The 22,353-nt window shown below is 50.1% G+C and overlaps 1 protein-coding gene across 1 annotated transcript in view; it reads left to right on the top strand.

The window, feature by feature from the left end:
- The window catches only part of SFXN5 (sideroflexin 5), a 147,630-nt gene that overhangs the window by 93,804 nt on the left and 31,473 nt on the right, over positions 1-22,353 (top strand). The window contains exons 10-12 of the mRNA XM_071555276.1: positions 6,080-6,170; positions 12,235-12,350; positions 14,678-14,763. Of these exons, the coding sequence (XP_071411377.1) occupies positions 6,080-6,170; positions 12,235-12,350; positions 14,678-14,763 (293 nt within the window). The remainder of the gene's footprint in view (positions 1-6,079; positions 6,171-12,234; positions 12,351-14,677; positions 14,764-22,353) is intronic.

The raw sequence follows: 22,353 nt of genomic DNA on the forward strand, positions 1-22,353 counted from the left end.
CCAGAATTCCCATGTTTTCAAAAATTGTGTCACGGTGGACATGAGGTCGGGACTTTTAGAAACAAGAAGGAAGAGAAAAGGAAGCAGAAATGTTGGTCCTTGCGATGATGTTTGGTGGTTTCAAACCACGGCGACGTCACAAACGTTGTCCTTCTGCTCAGATAATGTTGTTGATGCTGAAAACAAACCTGGTGGCAAAATAAACAGCAGGAATTCTTGAGGAAGAGAGAGGAAGGAAAGGCAGAGAGTGGTGCCAGAGGCACAGCAGAGCCCTGAGGGAGGTTTCTCTCCCACTGTCAGGGTTTGGTCCCAGTTTCATGTTGTGGGTCGGTAGGAACTGTGGTGGTGTAAGTGGATCCCTTGGTCCTGCTCTTTGGGATGCTCCATCAGCCAGACAGAGGAACTGCTCTTGAGGAGGAAACCTCAACAAACCAGGCACGCTGAAAGAGCTGGATTTGTTCTCTAATCCAGGTCACACTGCAGGAACATGTGGATGAGTCCCCATCCCTGGGAGTGTCCAAGGCCAGGCTGGACAGGGCTTGGAGCAACCTGGGCTGTGGGAGGTGCCCCTGCCCATGGCAGGGGTTGGGACTGGAGGATCTTTAAGGTCCTTTCCAACCCAAACCTTTCCATGAGTCCATGAATATCCCAAACCAGTACTGCAAATTCATGCCCATAGGCCCAAACTGGGAGGAGGAGACAAGTCTTGCCTGAGTTGAGACATCACCAGCATGGACATCTTAGAGAATCACAGAATGGATTGAGTTGGAAAAGACCTCTGAGATCATCAAGTCCAACCCTTGGGCCAACTCCAGTCCCTTTACCAGATCATGGCACTCAGTGCTATGGCCAAGCTCAGATGAAAAACCTGCAGGGATGGGGAATCCACCCCCTCTCTGGGCAGCCCATTCCAATGCCTGAGCACTCTCTCTGCAAAGAAGATTTTTCTGCTCTCCAACTTCAATTTCCCCTGGCAGAGCTTGAGCCCATCGTGCCCCCTTGTCCTATTGCTGAGTGCCTGGGAGAAGAGACCAACCCCCACCTGGCCACAACTTCCCTTCAGGCACTTCCAGACAGTGCTGAGGTCACCTCTGAGCTTCCTCTTCTCCAGGCTGAACACCCCCAGCTCCCTCAGCCTCTCCCCACAGCACTTGTGCTCCACTCCCTTCTCCAGCCTTGTTGCTCTTCTCAGTTGGGTTGGAAGAGACCTCTGAGATCATCAAGTCCAATCCTTGATCCAACCCCACTGGGATCACTCTGGCACTCTGTGCCCTGGGCTGGTGATCCCAGTGGGGTTGGATCAAGACATGTTGGATTCTCTGTCCCTGGAGGTGTTTCAGAGGACACTCAGTGCCACATCCAGTCCCTTCTCCAGCCTCGCTGCTCTTCTCTGGATCTTCATCTGAGCTGCATCCTGGGACTGCTTTGATGGTCAGCAGGGATGATTGGGCACTGCTGGGGACATTTCCCATGAGCATCTGGGAATGTCAGTCTTGGAGGAAGAATAAAAGCCCTTAAAAGGGCTCCTTTCTCTGCTGAGCTGCAGAGGGAGCCTGTGGGATGAGAGGAAGAAGCCTCAAGTTGTGCCAGAGGAGGGTTAGGCTGGACCTCAGTAAAAATTTCTTTACCTAAAGGGCTGTCCAGCCCTGGCACAGCTGCCCAGGGCAGGGGTGGATCCCCATTCCTGGAGGGATTGCAAAGCCCTCTGGATGTGACACTTGGGGACATGGTCAGTGGTGGCCTTGGCAGTGCTAGGGGATGGTTGGACTCCATGATCTCAGAGGGCTTTTCCAACCTCAGTGATCTGTGATTTGGCCACATCTGGTGGGATGAATCCCACTGGAACTTGGTGTCCCATGTTTGCCCATCACCAGAGCTGCAGATCCCAGAGGAGGGACTTGGACTGTGGGAAAGATGATGGTCCCAATAATAATCCTGTAGTTGGTTTTTTTTTTAGTGATGAATCAGCCTCATAATGTTCCTTGGCAGCCCCATGTAATTAAACTCATTAACCTCTCCTTGCTGATGGTCCTTTGCCTTAGTGGGGGCTGAGGTTGAGCAGTTCCTGCTCATTGTCAGATGCTCTCCTTGCCCTGTTTACCCTCATCCCACTTCCTGACCCGCGGGAAAGAGTTCACAGATTGGCCAAAGCAATTTCCAAACTGTAGAAAACAACCCCTCATTAGTTTCCTCTCTCTGGTCCTGGTGTTGGGAATTTGGGAGATTGGCTTTAAATCTATAGCAACATTTAATTTCATCCTCCCAGCAGGGTGGTTGCTCTGAGGGGGGGGAGCCAGTTCATCAAATTGGATCTGAAAGTAAAATGTTTTTATTAGCAGGGGCCTCACAGCGGTGCCTCTCCCAGACCCAGCTTTTTTCTTTCAAAAGCTGCTGCTCTTCCACTTTGTGGTCAAATCTCTCCATCAAACCTCCAGGCACAGGTTGGAAACCCACCAAAATTTGGCATTGTTGCAGATTAACCAATTCTGGGCTGTAAACCCCCAAATCTTTGGGGCAGCAGCAGCAAAGCCAGGCTTAAAACTGTCTTCTTCTTCAAGCCACACATCTTGGGCTGCTTTACAGTTTCTGGAAGCTTTCAGATTTTCAAAATGCACATCCCAACCCTTGGAAAATGGGGGAAAAAAATCATTCAGTCATTTTTGAATGGGAAGAAGGTTCAAGACAAACCCCACGTTGTTGTCCAGGTAAGAACCATCAAGACCCTCTTGGGCTCAGCGTTAGACTCATGTTGGCTGAGGAGAACACAAAGGTTTCCTGCTTGTGGTGAAAACCTTGTGGAAAAGGCTCTGGAAACACTTCAGGAGGTTTGAAAACCAGCACTCTGCTTATGCAGAGCTTACCCAGCAGTTTTGCATCTCAGCATCTTCCTCTCAGCCTCCAAAAAGTTGGGATGCGCTGCCGCTTCATGTATAATGTAGGAGCTCACAAAATATGTTCTCCCCTGCCTTTCTTTTCTCCTTAAAACCCCCCAAATCACTATTTTCTGGCAGCTTTTTGGCTTTGGATGAATTTTACTTGGTTTTTTTTTTTTTTTTTTAATTTTGCTGCATTTTTGGCTGAAAACTCTTTGGCCACACGTTGCTCAAGGCTCCCATTTTCAGCTGAAAATTCCCAGTTTTGGGGCTGTTGGATTTTTTTTTTTGTGTGCATTTGGGATTTGAGTGGGCCTTTTTTTTTGATGTAAAAGACAAAATACTGGGAGGGAAAGTAATTTGAAGCAATTTGAAGACAGAAGTCACTGCCCATTAATAGTCTGTTTAATTTTTAACCCCATTTGTGCTTGAAACCCTTTTTGATGGAGATTCTCCAGGTTTGTATTGGGGAAGGAATTAACTATGTTGGGCCACCACCATCACTGATATTTGGGTTTTTCCCAGCCAGGTGAGACTTCCCAGCACCAAGAATTTTGTGCTGGATGGGGGAAAAGGGTAAAAAGGCATCAAGGGGTGTTTCCAGCAGGACTGAATGGTGTTCAGTGGTTTCTGGTTTGTGTTGAAACTCAACAGTTGGGTTCAATTCTTTGGCTAAATCCAGGGATTGGGTTCAATCCTTAGCTTAAAGCCAATGGTTGGATTAAGCCCAATGGTTGGGTTCAATCCTTAATTTAAACCCAGTGGTTGGGATCAGTCCTTAGTTTAAACCCAATGGTTGGGTTCAACCCTTCCTATAAACCCAACACTTGGGTTCAGCCCTTCATTTAAGTTCAACAGTTGAGTTTAGCACTTCATATAAACTCAACACTTGAGTTCAGCCCTTCATTCAAGCCCAGTGGTTGGGTTGAGCCCAATGGTTGGGTTCAACCCTTCATATGAACCCAACACTTGGTTCAACTCTACATATAAACCCAATGGTTGCATCCAGTCCTTAATTTAAACCCAGTGATTGAGTTCAATACAATGGTTGGGTTCAGCCCTTTATATAAACTCAACACTTCAGTTCAGACCTTCATTTAAGCCCAAGAGTTTTGTTCAATCCTTAATTTAAACCCAATGGTTGGGTTCAATTCTTAATTTAAACCCAGTGGTTGGGTTCAATACAATGGTTGGGTTCAACCCTTCATATAAACCCAACACTTGGGTTCAGCCCTTCATTTAAGCCCCAAAATTGGGTTCAATCCTTCCTATAAACTTAACACTTGGGTTCAACCCTTCATATAAACCCAGCACTTGGGCTCAACCCTTCATTTAAGCCCCAAAATTGAGTTCAACCCTTCATTTAAGCCCAACACTTGGGTTCAACCCTTAATTCAAGCCCAGTGGTTGGGTTCAATCCTTAATTTAAACACAGTGGTTGGGTTGAGTCCAATGGTTGGGTTCAACCCTTCCTATAAACCCATCACTTGGGTTCAGCCCTTCATTTAAGCCCAACAGTTGGGTTCAATCCTTAATTTAAACCCAATGGTTGGATTCAATACAATGGTTGGGTTCAACCCTTCATTTAAGGCCAAAAATTGGGTTCAACCCTTCCTATAAACCCAACACTTGGGTTCAACTCTTCATTCAAGACCAGTGGTTGGGTTCAACCCAATGGTTGCATTCAACATTTCCTGTAAACCCAACAGCTGAGTTCAACCCTACATATAAACCAAATGACTGCATCAAATCCTTAATTTAAACCCAGTGGTTGGGTTCAATTCTTAATTTAAACCCAGTGGTTGGGTTCAATACAATGGTTGAGTTCAATCCTTCATATAAACCCAACACTTGGGTTCAGCCCTTCATTTAAGCCCCAAAATTGGGTTCAACCCTTCCTAGAAACTTAACACTTGGGTTCAACCCTTCATTCAAGCCCAGTGGTTGGGTTCAGTCCTTAATTTAAACCCAATGGTTGGGTTCAGTCCAATGGTTGAGTTCAGCCCTTCCTGTAAACCCAATACTTGGGTTCAACCCTTCATTTAAGGTCAAAAATTGGGTTCAACCCTTCCTATAAACCCAACACTTGGGTTCAATCCTACATATAAACCCAGTGCTTGCATCAAATCCTTAATTTAAACCCAGTGGTTGGGTTCAATACAATGGTTGGGTTCAGCCCTTCCTATAAACCCAACACTTGGGTTCAACCCTTCATTTAAGGCCAAAAATTGGGTTCAACCCTTCATATAAACCCAGCACTTAGGTTCAACCCTTCTTTTAAACCCCAAAATTGGGTTCAACCCTTCCTAGAAACTTAACACTTGGGTTCAACCCTTCATTCAAGCCCAGTGGTTGGGTTCAGTCCTTAATTTAAACCCAATGGTTGAGTTCAGTCCAATGATTGAGTTCAGTCCTTCATATAAAACCCAGCACTTCAGTTCAACCCTTCATTTAAGCCCAACAGTTGGGTTCAATCCTTAATTTAAACCCAATGGTTGGATTCAATGCAATGGGTGAGTTCAACCCTTCCTATAAACCCAACACTTGGGTTCAACCCTTCATTCAAGCCAAGTGGTTGGGTTCAGTCCTTAATTTAAACCCAGTGGATAGGTTCAGTCCAATGGTTGAGTTCAACCCTTCCTGTAAACCCAATACTTGGGTTCAACCCTTCATTTAAGGTCAAAAATTGGGTTCAACCCTTCCTATAAACCCAACACTTGGGTTCAATCCTACATATAAACCCACTGGTTGCATCAAATCCTTAATTTAAACCCAATGGTTGGGTTCAATACAATGGTTGGGTTCAACCCTTCATTCAAGCCCAACAGTTGAGTTTAACACTTCACATAAACCCAACACTTGGGTTCAACCCTTCATTTAAGCCCAACAGTTGAGTTCAACCCTTTATATAAACCCAACATTTGAGTTCAGCCCTTCCTTTAAGCCCAAAAGTTGGGTTCAACCCTCTCTATAAGCCAAACATTTGGGGTCAACCCTTCCTTTAAGATCAACAGCTGGATTTAACCCTTTGTTGAATAAAGGGTTGAACCCAAACCAGCCAAACCCTGCAGTGTGTAGAGAAGGTTTAGTTCTCAAACTCTCCTGCATGGGGAAGGTCCCCAATATGTCTGCAAGCTGTGACATCTGCCCTGCTCCTTGGAATTAACTGCTTGTGCTTCTCTGTTTTGTTTTATTTCCATTCCCAGGTGGGCCTTAATGTTCTGATTCAGAGAGCAAACAAGTTCACCCCATCCACTCGCCTCCTGATCCAGAGGTTTGTGCCATTCCCTGCTGTTGGTAAGAGACAACACCTTTTCTTTATATCCAAAATGTTGGCTGTAAAACCTGTTGGTGGCCAAAAACCACTGGGATGGACTCCTGATTCCTGCCTTGCTGCTCGTGTCCCCTCAGGGGTGGGTCCCTGAGCTGGTGCAAAGCAGCATTTTGGCAGGAAAATGATGCCAAGCTGGTGGTGGAAGCAGCTCCTGAGGCTTTCCAGCTGCACTTTGCACTCTCAAGCAGCTTGAAAACTGCCCAGCCTTGGCTGGTCCTCCACCATTCATGTTTGAGAGCATTTGATCTGGTTTGAATGATGTCAAGTCAGATCTTCAGACAATCTGCAGCATTGTGGGTGTTTTACAGTAAAATGCAATGAAATGGTTCTACCCTGAATATGCAGATTAAAAACAAACTGAAGTGTGGGAAGATTTAGGGCTTTTGGGGGACATTTTATCAGCATTTTATTGACTCTCTGCTGAGTGTTTGAGGGCTGGACTCTGTGGTTAAAACCTTCAGCCAATGCAAGTTATTTCAACAGTGAAAAATTCACCAGTGGCTTCAGGGAGACTTTTAAAAGCACTTGTTTATTTATAAAATTGGTGCAAAACTTGTCCAAGCATGGAGGAAACCAGTAAAGAAAAGGGGTTTGATCCTTGTTCCAGATCCCTTTTCAGCCACTTAATGCAAAACTTCCCTTTCAGCTTTTCCCTTTGCTGTGCAAGCACCACGTCCTCGGAGCTCGGCTCGAGGGTGCTCAGCCCCTTTACCTGAGCCCCTTTGGGTGTTCTGCTCTTTTCTCCCCCTTTTTTAATCCAGATCTGGTTACTCTGACCCTCCAAATTTCAGCTCCTGAGTTTCTGGGGGTCTTTTTGCCCTTTTCTTCTTGCTCTGTGTGGAGAGCAGGAGGTGACAGGGATTGTGGTCTGGGTGTCACACTCAATCTCATCCCTGAGCACTTTCCTTCTACACAGAGGATCTGTTGGCATTATTATTATTATTATTATTTTCCTGGATTTTCCTGGAATAATTTGAGAGGCTTTCAGTTTTCCTTGGATTTTTATAACCAGGAGGGCACTTGGGGTGAGTTCAAGCTCCAAGGCAGGATTTGAGTCCAGGACACACACAGGGAATCTTTGCTGCCAGGTTGATCTATTTTCCTCCCAAGGTGTGAGGAGGACAAGGTTACATTTGTGTTGGCATTGATTGAGGCCCCATAATTAATTTGTTTAGCCTGTAATTAATTCTCCAGCTCCTATTCTATTTGTGTTGCCGCCGTGCTTCGTTATGTGCCAGGACATCAGGAGTCCTCCCACTAATTGCTGTTTTGTGGTTCAGAAAAGCTGTGAGTTCCTGCTTTGCAGACCTGGACAAACTGTTTAATTAAGATGTGTCTTCCAATTCCTTTTGAACCACCAGCCCCCAGCAAAAAGGCAGAATTTCTCTCCTTCTACGTGAAGAGGCAGCTCTTGCTCCCAAAAAAACGTGTGGATGTGGCACTCAGGGATGTGGTTTAAGGTGGATCTGGCAGTGCTGGGGGACTTGGGGATCTTAGAGGGCTTTTCCAACCTTCATGAGGTTCTAGGAAACCTGTCCCAATAAGAAGATTCTCCTTGTCTCATCCTTGCCTCCCTCTGCTCTCCAGCTGTGCTGGAAAACTCATCCTGAGTTCTCAAGGGAGGTGGAGACTTGGGGAAGGGCAGCTCCTGCTTGGGTGGGAGGCAACCAAATTCCCAGCAGAGATGTTCCTAAAGACTCCAGAAAGCTCTGGGAAGCTGGGGTAGGTGCTGGGAAAGCTGATCTGGGGGTCTGGCTGCCCTCAGAGATGCTGGGCATGGTGTGTGTGTCTTCTCTGGGTCATGGAACAGTTGTCTTGGGATGAGGAAATAACCCATATCTGCTGGAGTTCTGCCTGTAAGACATAAAGTGGTGGCAGCAGGTCAGGCCACATCTTCACTTTCCTCCAAAGCTAATCTGTAGTGGCTGAAAATCTTGTGTTTTACCCCCCAAAACCCCTCCCCAGTCTCAGGGGAGGGATCCAGGAACCCAGCCCAGGTGGAGCAGCTCATGGAGATGGCCAAGGTTTCACAGAGCCAGTGACTGCCCTGGTGCCAGAGGGGTTTGGGGTTCATGTTGCCCACCAGGTCCAGAGAAGATCAATGAGGTTGGAGAAGGGATTGGATGTGGCACTGAGTGTCCTCTGAAACACCTCCAGGGACAGAGAATCCAACATGTCTTGATCCAACCCCACTGGGATCACCAGCCCAGGGCACAGAGTGCCAGAGTGATCCCAGTGGGGTTGGATCAAGGGTTGGACTTGATGATCTCAGAGGTTTCTTCCAACCCAAGTGAGAAGAGAAGAGCAACGAGGCTGGAGAAGGGACTGGAGCACAAGTGCTGTGGGGAGAGGCTGAGGGAGCTGGGGGTGTTTAGCCTGGAGAAGAGGAGGCTCAGAGGTGACCTCAGCACTGTCTGGAAGTGCCTGAAGGGAAGTTGTGGCCAGGTGGGGGTTGGTCTCTTCTCCCAGGCACTCAGCAATAGGACAAGGGGGCACGATGGGCTCAAGCTCTGCCAGGGGAAATTGAAGTTGGAGAGCAGCAAAACTTCTTTGCAGAGAGAGTGCTCAGGCATTGGAATGGGCTGCCCAGAGAGGGGGTGGATTCCCCATCCCTGGAGGTTTTTCAGCTGAGCTTGGCCGTGGCACTGAGTGCCATGATCTGGTAAAGGGACTGGAGTTGGACCAAGGGTTGGACTTGATGATCTGGGAGGTCTTTTCCAACCCAATCCATTCTAGGATTCTGTGATCACCTGGTGAGGGTGTCCTCCATCAGAAGGACTGTGTTGGAGCTGCATTCTGAGGAGCTCAATTTGATCAAGGAATGGCTTGGTCCTTCCTCAGGGGTGAGGTGGGGAAGGGTATCCATGCAAGGAACCCAATTTCCCCTCCTCTTCCCAAGAGCTGGGGTTGAGCAGCTGCCACTGAGTCAGGGGTGTCACTGGTGATGATGTGCTTTATTCTTGGCTAAAAAGCCCCACAGAAAACCCCAAAAGTTGCATCCCAAAGCTGATCTGAGAGAAATTAAAGCTGGAGAAAGATGCTTTTTGGAGGGATGGGAGAAAGATGAAGGATTTTTTTCTCCTTGGGCTTTTTGTTCTCTGTGTGTGTGATTAAAATTGTTGCACATTTTTAGGTGACACACAAGGATGTTTTTAGTGTGTGGAGACCACCCTGGTGTAGAAAATATATATTTAAACATGAAAAAGTGAATTATTTTTGTGTCTGAACCCCATTTCCAATACACCACAGAGTCTTTTCACAGCAGGAGTTTCCAGGCTTTTTTCATCACCATTTCTTCCCAAATTCTGAAAATCAGTTTGTCTGCATTTATTTATTTATTTCTCAACACCCTCCCTGTACTTGAGACATCCATAAAATCCAAGTTGAGCCACAATTAGCAGAATTTTCTGCCTTCTCAGAGAGCAGTTGAGTGAGTTGCTCATCTCAGGCAAATGGGCTGGAATTTGGGACCAGCTCAAGGAATGCAGAGACCTGGAGAAGCTTCAGGTCTGGACAGCCCATCATGAGTCTCCCAGGAATGTTGTGCTGGTGCCTCCTTGGCCAGAGCATCTCCCAGAAATGTTGTGCTGTTGCCTCCTTGGGCACAGCATCTCCCAGGAAACTTGTACTGGTGCATCCTTGGTCAGAGCTTCTCCCAGGGATCTTGTGCTGGTCCCTCCTTGGTGCAACATCTCCCAGGAGTGTTGTGCTGGTGCATCCTTGGCCAGAGTATCTCCCAGGAACGATGTCCTGGTGCCTCCTTGGGCAGAGCATCTCCCAGGAACGATGTGCTGGTGCCTCCTTGGCCAGAGCATCTCCCAGGAATGATGTCCTGGTGCCACCTTGGTCACAGCATCTCCCAGGAATGTTGTGCTGGTGCCTCCTTGGGCAGAGCATCTCCCAGGAATGTTGTGCTGGTGCCTCCTTGGCCACAGCATCTCCCAGGGATCTTGTGCTGGTCCCTTCTTGGTCACAGCATCTCCCAGGAATGTTGTGCTGGTGCCTCCTTGGTCACAGCATCTCCCAGGAATGTTGTGCTGGTGCCTCCTTGGTCACAGCATCTCCCAGGAATGTTGTGCTGGTGCCTCCTTGGGCACAGCATCTCCCAGGAATGTTGTGCTGGTGCATCCTTGGCCAGAGCACCTCCCAGGGATCTTGTGCTGGTCCAACCTTGGTGCAACATCTCCCAGGAATGTTGTGCTGGTGCATCCTTGGCCAGAGTATCTCCCAGGAACGATGTGCTGGTGCCTCCTTGGCCAGAGCATCTCCCAGGAATGATGTCCTGGTGCCACCTTGGGCAGAGCATCTCCCAGGAATGATGTCCTGGTGTCTCCTTGGCCAGAGCATCTCCCAGGAACCTTGTGCTGGTGCCTCCTTGGCCACAGCATCTCCCAGGAATGTTCTGCTGGTGCCTCCTTGGCCAGAGCGTCTCTGCCGACGCGTTTTAATCTGTTCAGTCATGATTGACAAGTAGAAGAATGGGGCATGTGAGTGTTAAAAAAGAAAAAAAAACTTATAAAAAGAGGGGGCTAAACTTTCTTTAAATGAAATGCCTGTTTTGTTTTTTATCTGGGATTAAGGAGCTGAAGGGTTGGCAACACAGATATTTTGATAGATGGGCAGAGCGGTCCCGTAGTTGGAATATTAAAGAGAGAGACAGAGTGTGCGTGTGTGTGTGTGTTCCTCTTCTTCTCGAGTGTAAGGAGCATTTGTCACCACAAATCATCCTTGATTGCAGAGGAGCTGCGTTCCTATAGGGCTCACCCACCCACCACCCTCAAAAAAATTAGACATTTGTTATATGACATGAGTGGAGATTAATTAGTGAATATTAACCCATGGAAGCAGCACAGAAGCACATTTTTGGAAAGTGCTGGTGCTTGAAGCAACAGTGGGCTTGGATCAGTGTTGGGTGGAAAGTTTGAGGCGAAATGTGGTGGTGGGGAGGGGCAGGAAAGTGGCAGTTTATCAGAACCTAAAGTTTTGGAGGAATTAGCAGCTTTTCCGGGGAAGAATTCAAGGAGTGGCTGAGCTTTGGAGAGGGGTTGCAGCTGGAAAAGGGTGTTTGCCAACCCTTGCTCTTTATGGAGCAATATTTGGGGTCATCTCGAGGCTACAAAAGCCACAGGATGGGTAAGGAGGAGGTCAGAAAGGGTCCTGGACCTGCTGGGAATGGAGGGCTGAGGTCTGGGAAGTGCCAGGTGGGATGAGGAGCCACCCAAAGCACTGTCAGCATTCAGGAGAAGGTTGGTAAAGCAAAGAAGTGAGTCTGTAACTCCAGATAATAAGCTCATCGAGCCATTTTCCCCCTAAAATGTAAGAAGTCATGGAATCATGGAGTGGGTTGGGTTGGAAGGAACCTTAAAGACCATCTAGTTCCACCACCTTCCACCAGACCTTCCACTACTCCTCCTGTCTAATTGCCATTGTTTCCCCAGAGGAGCTGTGGCCGCCCCATCCCTGGAAGTGTCCAAGGGCAGGTTGGACAGGGCTTGAAGCAACCTGGACTGGTGGGAGGTGTCAGGGTTGGACCAGATGATCTTGAAAGGTCCCTTCCAACCCAGCCCATCCCATGATTCTATGAAAATCCTTTATTTAGGAAGAGTTTCTTTGATTGCTTGAGAAGGGCAGTTATGACCCACTCTGGGATGTTCCATCAGAAGAGGCAGCTCTTCAACCAGCAGGTCCTGGCTGGCCAAGCCCAACTGGCCACCCAGTGCAAGGACCTGTTTTGACTTAGTAGATGGAAATATCTGGTGAAAGGGCACTATGGAGGGTGGGAACATGTGCAAACACCAAGACCTGGAAGTCCTGGGGTTTCCTTGGATCGATACATTTCTCATTGTGGCAGCAAGGAAAGGAAATGATCTTGGTTATTGTTCTCCTCTTAAGGCTCCCACCTTTGTCTTGGGATGGGACCAAGTTGCAGGAGCTCCTGGGCAGACTGATGGGAGGAAAGCTGGAGGGCTGTCACAGCAAGCAGAAGCTGCCACTGGGTGTTAATCATCCTGCTTTTCTCCCCCTCAGCCAGTGCCAATATCTGCAACGTTGTCCTGATGAGGCACACGGAGCTGGAAGAAGGAATTGACGTCTTGGACAATAACGGGAACATCGTCGGCTCTTCCAGGATCGCCGCCAAACACGTACGTGCCTGGGATGTCCTGCCTGGACACGGCTGGGCTTCAGGCTCCACAAACCCCACAGGGGTGGGAAGCCACAGCTGGAAAGGGAGGAGCTTTGCCCATCATTTCAAAGTTCTGGTGGGCACAGGCTCAGGTTGTGCAGGTGGATTTGGGCACCGACACCGATGGTTGGGAGGACACGGATTGACATGGGAAGGTCCTGTGCTACCAGTGATGGTTCTCACAGGAATTCTTTGTGGGAACTTTGAACACAAAGCAAAGATAACTTACACCTTTTTCTAAATGAGGATGACTCCATTTCTGAACTGAGCAGCTTTTTAACCCTTCCCATGTCAGCACTGCATTCAAAACTGCCAACCAAAGCCTTGGGAGGGCACCCAGATGTTTCCACCCGTGTCCCAACACCTGAGTTGCTCTCCCTGTAACCTGCCCCCTGCCATCTGCCTGAAATGCTTTCCTTTTCATCCCTTGGTGCCTGGTTTTGTCTCCTGAGCATCATCTGATTGTCTCCAAGTGGGCTCTCATCTGAAATGTAAAGCATGTACCGAAGCACACGCCCAGGCAGAGCAGTTAATAATATAATGCTTGGCATTTCTCTCCCTCCTTCTGTCCAAGGCTCTCAAGGCACTTCAGAGACAGCAATTAATGTACAGATTTGCAGTCCTCGGCAAGCAATGGGAGATCTCTAATATCTCTCCATATTGTTGGTTAACAGGGAGATTAAAACAATCTGTTGAAGGGCTCAGAGACACTTCTTTGAGCCAGTTTTCCTCACTTGTATCAACTGGCTTCGGGACCCAAGTTCTCCTCTCCATCCTGATGGACAGACAACAGAGATAAGAAATATTCAAAGGGAAGGTGCTGTCAGGGTGATGTAGGTGGAGTTTAAATGTAAAATTTGGGAGTTCTGAGAACTTCTGCTCAGCTGCCATAAATTCGAAGGCTTCTTCCTGGATAGGTTTGTCCTGTGAAATTGGGCAGGTCCTTCATGTAACACATTGTACCTCTCAGAGAGTCTGTTGTGGTGAAGGGTCCTGAGGATCTCCCATCCATGTTCCTGTGATACAGAATTATAGAATGGTCTGGATTAAAAGGGACCTTAAAGATGATACAGTCTCATCCCCTGATATGGGCAGGGACACCTCCCACCAGCCCAGGCTGCTCCAAGCCCTGTCCAACCTGGCCTGGGACACTCCCAGGGATGGGGCAGCCACAGCTTCTCTGCCCAACCTGTGCCAGGCCCTGCCCACCCTCCCAGACAAGGATTTCTCTTTAATCTTCCATCTCACAGGATTATTTGGGTTGGAAAAGACCTCCAAGATGATCATCGAGTTCAACCCATGGCCAAACACAACCTTGGAGACCAGCCCATGGCACCAAGTGCCACCTCCAGCCTTTCCTTGGACACCTCCAGGGATGGGACTCCACCACCTCCCTGGGCAGCCCCTTCCAATGCCCAACCCCCCTTTCTGTGAGGAAATTCTTCCTCATGTCCAAGCTGCCCCTCCCCTGGTGCAGCTTCAGCCCATGTCCTGCCACCCATCCCTGCCCTCTGGCAGTGGGAAGCCATTCCCTGTGTCCTGTCCCTCCAGGCCTTGTCCCCAGTCCCTCTCCAGCTCTCCTGGAGCCCCTTCAGGCCCAGCCAGGGGCTGGAAGGCAATTGTCTATTCCTCTGAAAGATCTCTAGACCTCAGGGTAAATTACATGTGTCAGGCTGCTTTGTTTGCTGCTTCCTGGTGAATCTGGACCAGGAGAAACCACCAGTGGAGGGACAACAGCCCTTCCCCAGCTGGGTATTTTCCTGGAGGAGAAGAACCCTCTGTGTGTCACAGCACGTTGCAATAAACCACCAGGGATTAAAACCAGGAGCAGGCAATAAGGTGTCCTTTGCCCCAGCATGGAACTGAAACCAAAACTCTGCTGAGGGAGGAAGAGTTGGAGCTGCTGCTCAGCCCATTCTGAGGGATTTCACCTCACCAGGCAGCTGTTCTGCCTCTCTTCCTTCCTCCAGGAATCACTAAAATGTTTGTGTAGGAGTGGGACAGGCTGTTTGAACACTTCTGGTCACATAAAGTGAAATCAGGGAGGGTCTTGTTTATTCTGTTTATTCTGGTGGGTTTATTCTGTTTATTCTCTTGGGTTTGTGACCAAGCCTGAAGGGCAAACAGGTTGTTCCCAAACAGCTCCTGGCAAAGCTGAAAGTGTGTGTTGGTTGTTTCATCCACGTGAGCAACACAAGACCAGCCAGGGCATTTCTGAGCCCAGCAGGTACATCCTGGGGTTTGTTTGAAAAGTCACTGGTGTGTTTGTTTGTTTTCCCTTTGCAGGCACTGCTGGAAACAGCCCTGACCAGAGTGGTCCTGCCCATGCCTATACTGGTTCTACCTCCAATTATCATGTCCGTACTGGAAAAGTAAGTGTTGGGAGGGAGGGGGGGGATTTTCATGGGGAAGAGAGGGAAGATCCTCAGCTGGTGTCATTCCTTGATATTTTATAGAATTACAGAGTTGTTTGAGTTGGAAAAGCCTTGTAAGATCATGGAGTCCAACCATCCCCCAGCATTGCCAAGGCCACCGCTGACCATGTCCCCAAGTGCCACATCCACAGGGATGTCAAATCCCTCCAGGGATGGGGATCCACCCCCTGCCCTGGGCAGCTGTGCCAGGGCTGGACAACCTTTTCCAGGAAGGAATATTCCCAATATCCCACCTGCCCCTGCCCTGGCCCAGTCTGAGGCTGTTCCCTCTCCTCCTGTCCCTGTTCCTGGAGCAGAGTCCAACCCCACCCAGCTCCCCCTCCTTCCAAGGAATTTTAGGGATCCAGAAGGTCCCTCCTGAGCCTCCTTTTCTCCAAGATGAGCCCCCCCAGCTCCCTCAGCCCTTCCTGCTGCTCCAGACACAGGACACCTCAACCAACCAAACTGCCAGAAGGTCTCTCTTTATATTTGGTCCACCAAAGGCTTTTTTTTTTTTTTTGCTAATTAAGATTTTCATGTTCCATCATTTTGGGCCATTGTCGAGGCTGATAAAGTGTTAAATTGATGTGGTTATTTTAACCCACCTCTCTGACCCCCCCGAAGTTTGAGTCACCCTTTTCTGCAGGAACAGGGAGAGCCAAAACTCTCTCAATTCACTGGAAAACTGGCCCTGAGTTTTCAGTCCTCCACTTGGCAAACATTAGAGCTGCCACACGGGGTCAGAGATGGTGTTCAGAGATGGGGAATGTGGAATCCACCCTGTGGCTGAGAGGACCACCCAGTCCAACCCTCAGCCCTGCACAGACACCCCAACAATCCCACCCTGTGTCCCAGAGCATCATCCCAACCCTCCTGGAGCTCTGGCAGCCTTGGGGCCGTGCCCACTGCCCTGGGGAGCCTGGGCAGTGCCCACCACCCTCTGGGGGAAGAGCCTTTCCCTGAGATCCCACCTGAGCCTGCCCTGGCACAGCTCCAGCCCTTCCCTGGGTGCTGTCCCTGCCCTGGCACAGCTCCAGCCCTTCCCTGGGTGCTGTCCCTGCCCTGGCACAGCTCCAGCCCTTCCCTGGGTGCTGTCCCTTCCCTGCCACAGCTCCAGCCCTTCCCTGGGTGCTGTCCCTACCCTGCCACAGCTCCAGCCCTTCCCTGGGTGCTGTCCCTGCCCTGGCACAGCTCCAGCCCTTCCCTGGGTGCTGACCTGTCCTGGCACAGCTCCAGCCCTTCCCTGGGTGCTGTCCCTGTCCTGGCACAGCTCCAGCCCTTCCCTGGGTGCTGACCTGTCCTGGCACAGCTCCAGCCCTTCCCTGGGTGCTGTCCCTGTCCTGGCACAGCTCCAGCCCTTCCCTGGGTGCTGACCTGTCCTGGCACAGCTCCAGCCCTTCCCTGGGTGCTGTCCATTCCCTGGCACAGCTCCAGCCATTCCCTGGGTGCTGTCCCTTCCCTGGCACAGCTCCAGCCATTCCCTGGGTGCTGCCCCTGGTCCCACAGAGCAGAGGTTGGAGCTGCCCCTCATGAGGAAGCTGCAGACCCCACTGAGTTTCCCCCAGCCTTCTCTTTTCCAGGCTGGACAGTCCAAGTACCCTCAACTGCTCCTCAAAGAACAATAAATTCTTCATATACTCTGCAGAATTTTGTTTCCCATCCCTGTAGAAGCTTTTTTCTCTCCTGGCAGATGTGTCTGTGGGGCAGCAATGCCAGGGGAGTGTGCAGGAGAGGGCAGGGTTATTATTGCATGCCCAGTTATCACAGATTCATGGAATGGTTTGGGTTGGAAGAGACCTTAAACCATCCAATTCCAACCTCCTGCCATGGGCAGGGACACCTCCCACTGTCCCAGGTTGCTCAGTTGTCTCATAGCAGAGTTTTTAACAGGAAAAACCCCCAAATTTCCCTGTCCACTGGGTTTGTCCTACCTTGCTTTCCAACCCCTCCACATCTCCTTCATCCCAGGGATCTGTGAGCCTGTTGGGAGCCCTTGGGTGGCTTCTTGGGATGAACCATGGGGTGGAGATGCCCTTCCCAGCCTCTGGACACTGATTAGTCCACTGAAAGATGGGGCTGGTAAAGGTCTCGCCCACTGGGTTTGTCCCACCTTGCTTTCCAACCCCTCCACATCTTCTTCCTCCCAGGGATCTGTGAGCCTGTTGGGAGCTCTTCGGTGGCTCCCTGGGACACCCTTGGGATGATCCATGGGGTGGGTATGCCCTTCCCAGCCTCTGGACACTGATTAGTCCACTGAAAGATGGGGCTGGTAAAGGTCTCGCTGCCTTTGTCCTGACATCCAAGCTGGAGGTTCTCCTTAAACAAACCTGTTGATGGTGGCCCCACTGACAGAGTAAATAACAATTAGTACAATTAGGGCCTGACCCGGAGCTTTGCTGAGCTTTGTTTCCCTGCCTAGAAACACCCTCGGGCAGTTTTCTCTCCTTGACAGAAGGGTCTGGGCAGCTTCTGGAAATCTGGAAACTGATTTTGTGACATTTAAATTTAAAACTAAGGACTCAAACTGGTACCCCTGCTGCACCCTGAGGTTCTCACCAGTGCCAGGTCCTCTCATGGCCTGGGGGTGGGCAGGAACAAGGCAACAAACCCTGTTTTGGGAACTGTAAATTGAGGTTTTTCAGCCCTTTTTGCACAAAATATCCTGTGTTCCTCTTTTTCAAAGGGCTGGGGGGGTTCCCTCCATCAGGGCAACTGGAAATCCATGGAGTTGGGTTGCAGTTCCTTGCAGTTCCTGCAACTGGAGTTGGGAGACTTTTTCTGGAGACACACAAGGACAAGGAGTGGATTCCAACCCCCCTAATTCTGTGCAAAATGTTTGATTTTTACTTCATTTTTCCTCCTTGACAAAATCTCTGGAGTTTCTTTGCTGCTCCAAGACCTTTTGTCATCCCCAGAGCCCTCCAGGCCATGATGTCCCTGCAGGATCTGCTGGGAAGGTCTCAGGACTGACCATTCCTTGCTCTGGAGTGGGTTCCTCTGGAGTGTCTCACTCAGAGTCCTGTGTGAGGACTGAGGTTCCCATCCAACCACCCAAAAGAGATCAGTGTGAAAGACAAACTATTTTATTGCTTCAGGGGATCTTTGCTCTTCTGGTTATCAACAGACAGAAAAAAAAATTCTGAGTTTGTAGAAAACTGGTCCCTAAATTATTAAATTATTGTCTCCAACAGGGAACACGGAGGGACTTAAAAAAAACTAAAAATAAATAAAATTTGATTGGCACCTGGGGACAAAATAAAATTAATAATAAAATTTGCTTTGTACTTGGGAGCAAAACAAAACTAATAATAACATTTTTTTGCACTCAGGGGCATCATCAAAGCTTGTATTGATACAAGTTTTACTAAATGCACCTGTGCTCTGAGCAGGCCTTACAAAAACCGGTTTTATCTGTGGATTGTCCTCCAAAAATCATCATTTGAACTAATACAGAGACTTAATTCTGGTTTGTGAGAGGATAATTTCCTTCCCAATGAAACTCTGCAGATATAAAAATATCTGGGCACTGCTTTTGCCTGTCTGAATCCTTCCCAGAGCTTTGTGCCTCCTGTTTCCTTTTCCATCAAATATCTTTGGATTCCTGGAAGCCTGGGAGTGAGAAACAGCAGGGATAGGGAGTGGGGTGTGGTTTGGCCGTGCTGGGAGAGGTGGAGGTGGCCCTGGAAGACATGGAAGCACCTTTGGGATGTGGAGAACATCCCTGTCCATGCCTGAGGGATTCACACTCCAGGGGTTGTCTCAGATCTTTCCAAGCGGATCCTGAAGGACACAGTCAGAGGTAAAACCTCATTCTGGGAACAAAAAGCACTTGGAGCATTTGGGGGAAAGTTTAACTTTCTGAATTGAGTAGGATTTGAGTTCGACCAGGGTGTTCTCCATGGGAATGACCTCCAGGCCTGCATTATCCATGGATTTACAGGAATCCTTACAGTGTGTGTAAGTGAGGAAGGGGAATGTGGTGGCTCATTATTTGGAGGCTGGAGAGCTGGAATCAGAAACCTCAATCTGGATGCTCCAAGTCATTTGCATGTGGGATTGTGGGGAAGGAGGGGAGTGATTCTCCTGCCTTGCTGGACATGGGGGACCTGGGTGGGAGCCTCACCCCTGCAGGAGCCTCCCTTGTGCTCCCAGCAGGGGGTTTTCATCTCCCTGGAAAACTCCCCTCCTTTCTCCTCGACCCTCCAAAAAGTTTATTTTAAGTGGCCAGTTCCCGGTCGCCTCTTCCCACTCGGATCCAGGTCTTTCCTCTCTCCCAGCCATCTCTCCATCTGCATGTTTTAACTCCCCCAGCTGCCTCTCCCGTCTCTTGTGCCATTTTTTTTTCAGCTCTCTTGGCTCCTCTCCTCCCTTTGCCTGCTGTGTATTTTAACTCCCAGGGCCTCCTTTCCCTGCTCTGCTCCCCCCAAGCGCTTCGGCGTCGCCTCCCACCGCTCCTTCCCCATGTTTCATGCATTTCCTGCTGCTTGGCTGCTCGCTGCAAGCGCCCGACGGAGCGAACCCGTGTTTATTTTCAGCCTGCATATGCCACGCAGGGAACACGGTGGTGGCAGTTATTTTCATAGAATCATAGAATGGATTGGGTTGGAAAAGACCTCCAAGATCATCCAGTCCAACCTTTGGTCCAACTCCAGTCCCTTTACCAGATCATGGCACTCAGTGCCACGGCCAAGCTCAGCTGAAAAACCTCCAGGGATGGGGAATCCACCCCCTCTCTGGGCAGCCCATTCCAATGGCTGAGCACTCTCTCTGCAAAGAAGTTTTTGCTGCTCTCCAACTTCAATTTCCCCTGGCAGAGCTTGAGCCCATCGTGCCCCCTTGTCCTATTGCTGAGTGCCTGGGAGAAGAGACCAACCCCCACCTGGCCACAACTTCCCTTCAGGCAGTTCCAGACAGTGCTGAGGTCACCTCTGAGCCTCCTCTTCTCCAGGCTGAACACCCCCAGCTCCCTCAGCCTCTCCCCACAGCACTTGTGCTCCAGTCCCTTCTCCAGCCTCGTTGCTCTTCTCTTCTCAGGTGGGTTGGAAGAGACCTCGGAGATCATCAAGTCCAACCCTTGGTCCAACCCCACTGGGATCACTCTGGCACTCTGTGCCCTGGGCTGGTGATCCCAGTGGGGTTGGATCAAGACATGGTGGATTCTCTGTCCCTGGAGGTGTTTCAGAGGACACTCAGTGCCACATCCAGTCCCTTCTCCAGCCTCGTTGCTCTTCTCTGGCCCCGCTCCAGCCCCTCAATCTCTTTCCTCAACTGAGGGGCCCAGAACTGAACACAACACTCAAGGTGTGGCCTCCCCAAGGCAGAGTCCAGGGGAAGGGTCACTGCCTTGGGCCTGCTGGCCACGCTACTTTGGATCCAGGCCAGGATCCCCTTGGCCTTCTTGGCCACCTGGGAAATGGAACACTTTTCTCCCAGATGTCATCCAAGACTTCTCCAGTAGTCTTTGTCCAACTTCCTGCTCCTTCCACACTTAAAGCCCATCATGCAGCTGGTCTGTAAAGACAACCCAGGTCTGTGTGAGTGCAGGCTCAGGTACCCCAGTAAGCTGAGCTCTGTGGTGGGAGAGCCCAAATTTTTGGCTCAGGGGGTCTGGACAAGTGGTGGAGAAGCTCAGTCCATCCTCAATGTCCTCTGTGGGCACTTGGAGTGATCTTTGAGTGCAGATTGAAGAATATGAGCTCTTCTTGCCTCCTTATCCTAAATCCTCTTCTCTGCCTCACAGAGGGTCTGAAGCACAGCAGAAGGTCTGAGGGTGGGCTCCAGTAGCTCAGGTTTGTTAGGCTGGACTAGAGGAGCCCTGGAACTGACTGCAATTTGTGGAAGAGAGACAAAGCTCCAGCTGTTTGGAATGGGCAAAGGCTGGGAGAGAAACAGGGAGCAGAACAGTTGTGTCCACAAAAGAGGAGCATTGCCACTGTTTTCTTCATCTACAAATCATCCTGAGCTCGTGACAGAGCTGCCAGGGTTGTTTTCTTATAAAGCTCATAAAATTAGGATGCTCCCAGGCTGGACCAACATTACAGAGCTGCTCTGGCTTAGCTAAGTCAGCCTAACCATGAACAATGGATTTTCTTGGGGGACAACCAGTGCTCAGCCCGTGGTTTGTGGTGCTGGAAGGGCATTTTCTCCAATTAAACCATATTTGTCACCCAAGAAATGTGCTTGAGGTAGGAGGCCCTCCTGGCCTTCATTTTTTTTGGCTTTTCCCTGGGGATATTCTCCTTCTGACATTTCCCTCAGGTGCTTTCCCTCCAAAGTCTCTCGGTCCAGCTGAACCCTCACTGAAGTTTGTTTCGACTCAGCAGCTGCCAGCAGTGACACCTTAAACTGCTGTGGCTGTTTCCAGAGTAAACATTGAAACTGCTCCTCTAATTATGTCAATCAAGCACAAAAAACCCCAACCTCAGTTGCTTTGCATCTGCTGTGTCCTCTAGAGGGGCCACCGGAGCTGGAGCCAAGAGCAGGAGATGCTCCATGGTGGCCTGGCTGGCTGGGACAGCAGAGCTACTGGACACCAGGAGAGCTCAGATTTCCCCAAATGACCCAAAATCCTGAAATAGGCTGAGTTGGAAGGGACCCACAAGGATCATGGAGTCCAAACATCAGCCCTGCACAGCTCCATCCACAACAGAATCACACAGAATCCCAGACTATTCTGAGTTGGAAGGGACCCACAAGGATCATCGAGTCCAACTCTTACAATCCCACCCTGTGTCCCAGAGCATCATCCCAACCCTCCTGGAGCTCTGGCAGCCTTGGGGCCATGCCCACTGCCCTGGGGAGCCTGGGCAGTGCCCACCACCCTCTGGGGGAAGAGCCTTTCCCTGAGATTCCACCTGAGCCTGCCCTGGCACAGCTCCAGCCCTTCCCTGGGTGCTGCCCCTGCCCTGGCACAGCTCCAGCCCTTCCCTGTGCCCTGTCCCTGCCCTGGCACAGCTCCAGCCCTTCCCTGGGTGCTGCCCCTGCCCTGACACAGCTCCAGCCCTTCCCTGGGTGCTGACCCTGCCCTGGCACAGCTCCAGCCCTTCCCTGGGTGCTGACCCTGCCCTGGCACAGCTCCAGCCATTCCCTGGGTGCTGTCCCTTCCCTGGCACAGCTCCAGCCCTTCCCTGGGTACTGTCCCTGCCCTGGCACAGCTCCAGCCCTTCCCTGGGTGCTGTCCCTGCCCTGGCACAGCTCCAGCCATTCCCTGGGTGCTGTCAGGATGAGGGAGGAAAGGTCAGGAACACCTTCTGCAGAGACCTGGTGGACTCTGGGAGGGTCTCATCAGAACTGGGAGCTGGGATAGATTGTCTGATAGAACAATGACCCCAAACTCGGTGGGCACACCAGAGGGGTGTTCTGCACCCCGGGCTCTGAGGAATCTGGGATACCTCGGGAACTCCAGCTCTTCCCTCATCCTGCGGCATCCTCGGCGTCTTGCGGTGTCTGCGTTAGCCTTGAACCTGTTTACACCAGAGAGTCCCCAAAGCCCCCAGAATGTGTCAGCTGGGAGACTTTGGGTGACTCCTGTCATGTTTAGTGTAGCAT

The sequence above is a fragment of the Pithys albifrons genome, chromosome 5 (genome assembly GCF_047495875.1).
Source record: "Pithys albifrons albifrons isolate INPA30051 chromosome 5, PitAlb_v1, whole genome shotgun sequence".
In the NCBI taxonomy this organism is placed as follows: domain Eukaryota; kingdom Metazoa; phylum Chordata; class Aves; order Passeriformes; family Thamnophilidae; genus Pithys; species Pithys albifrons.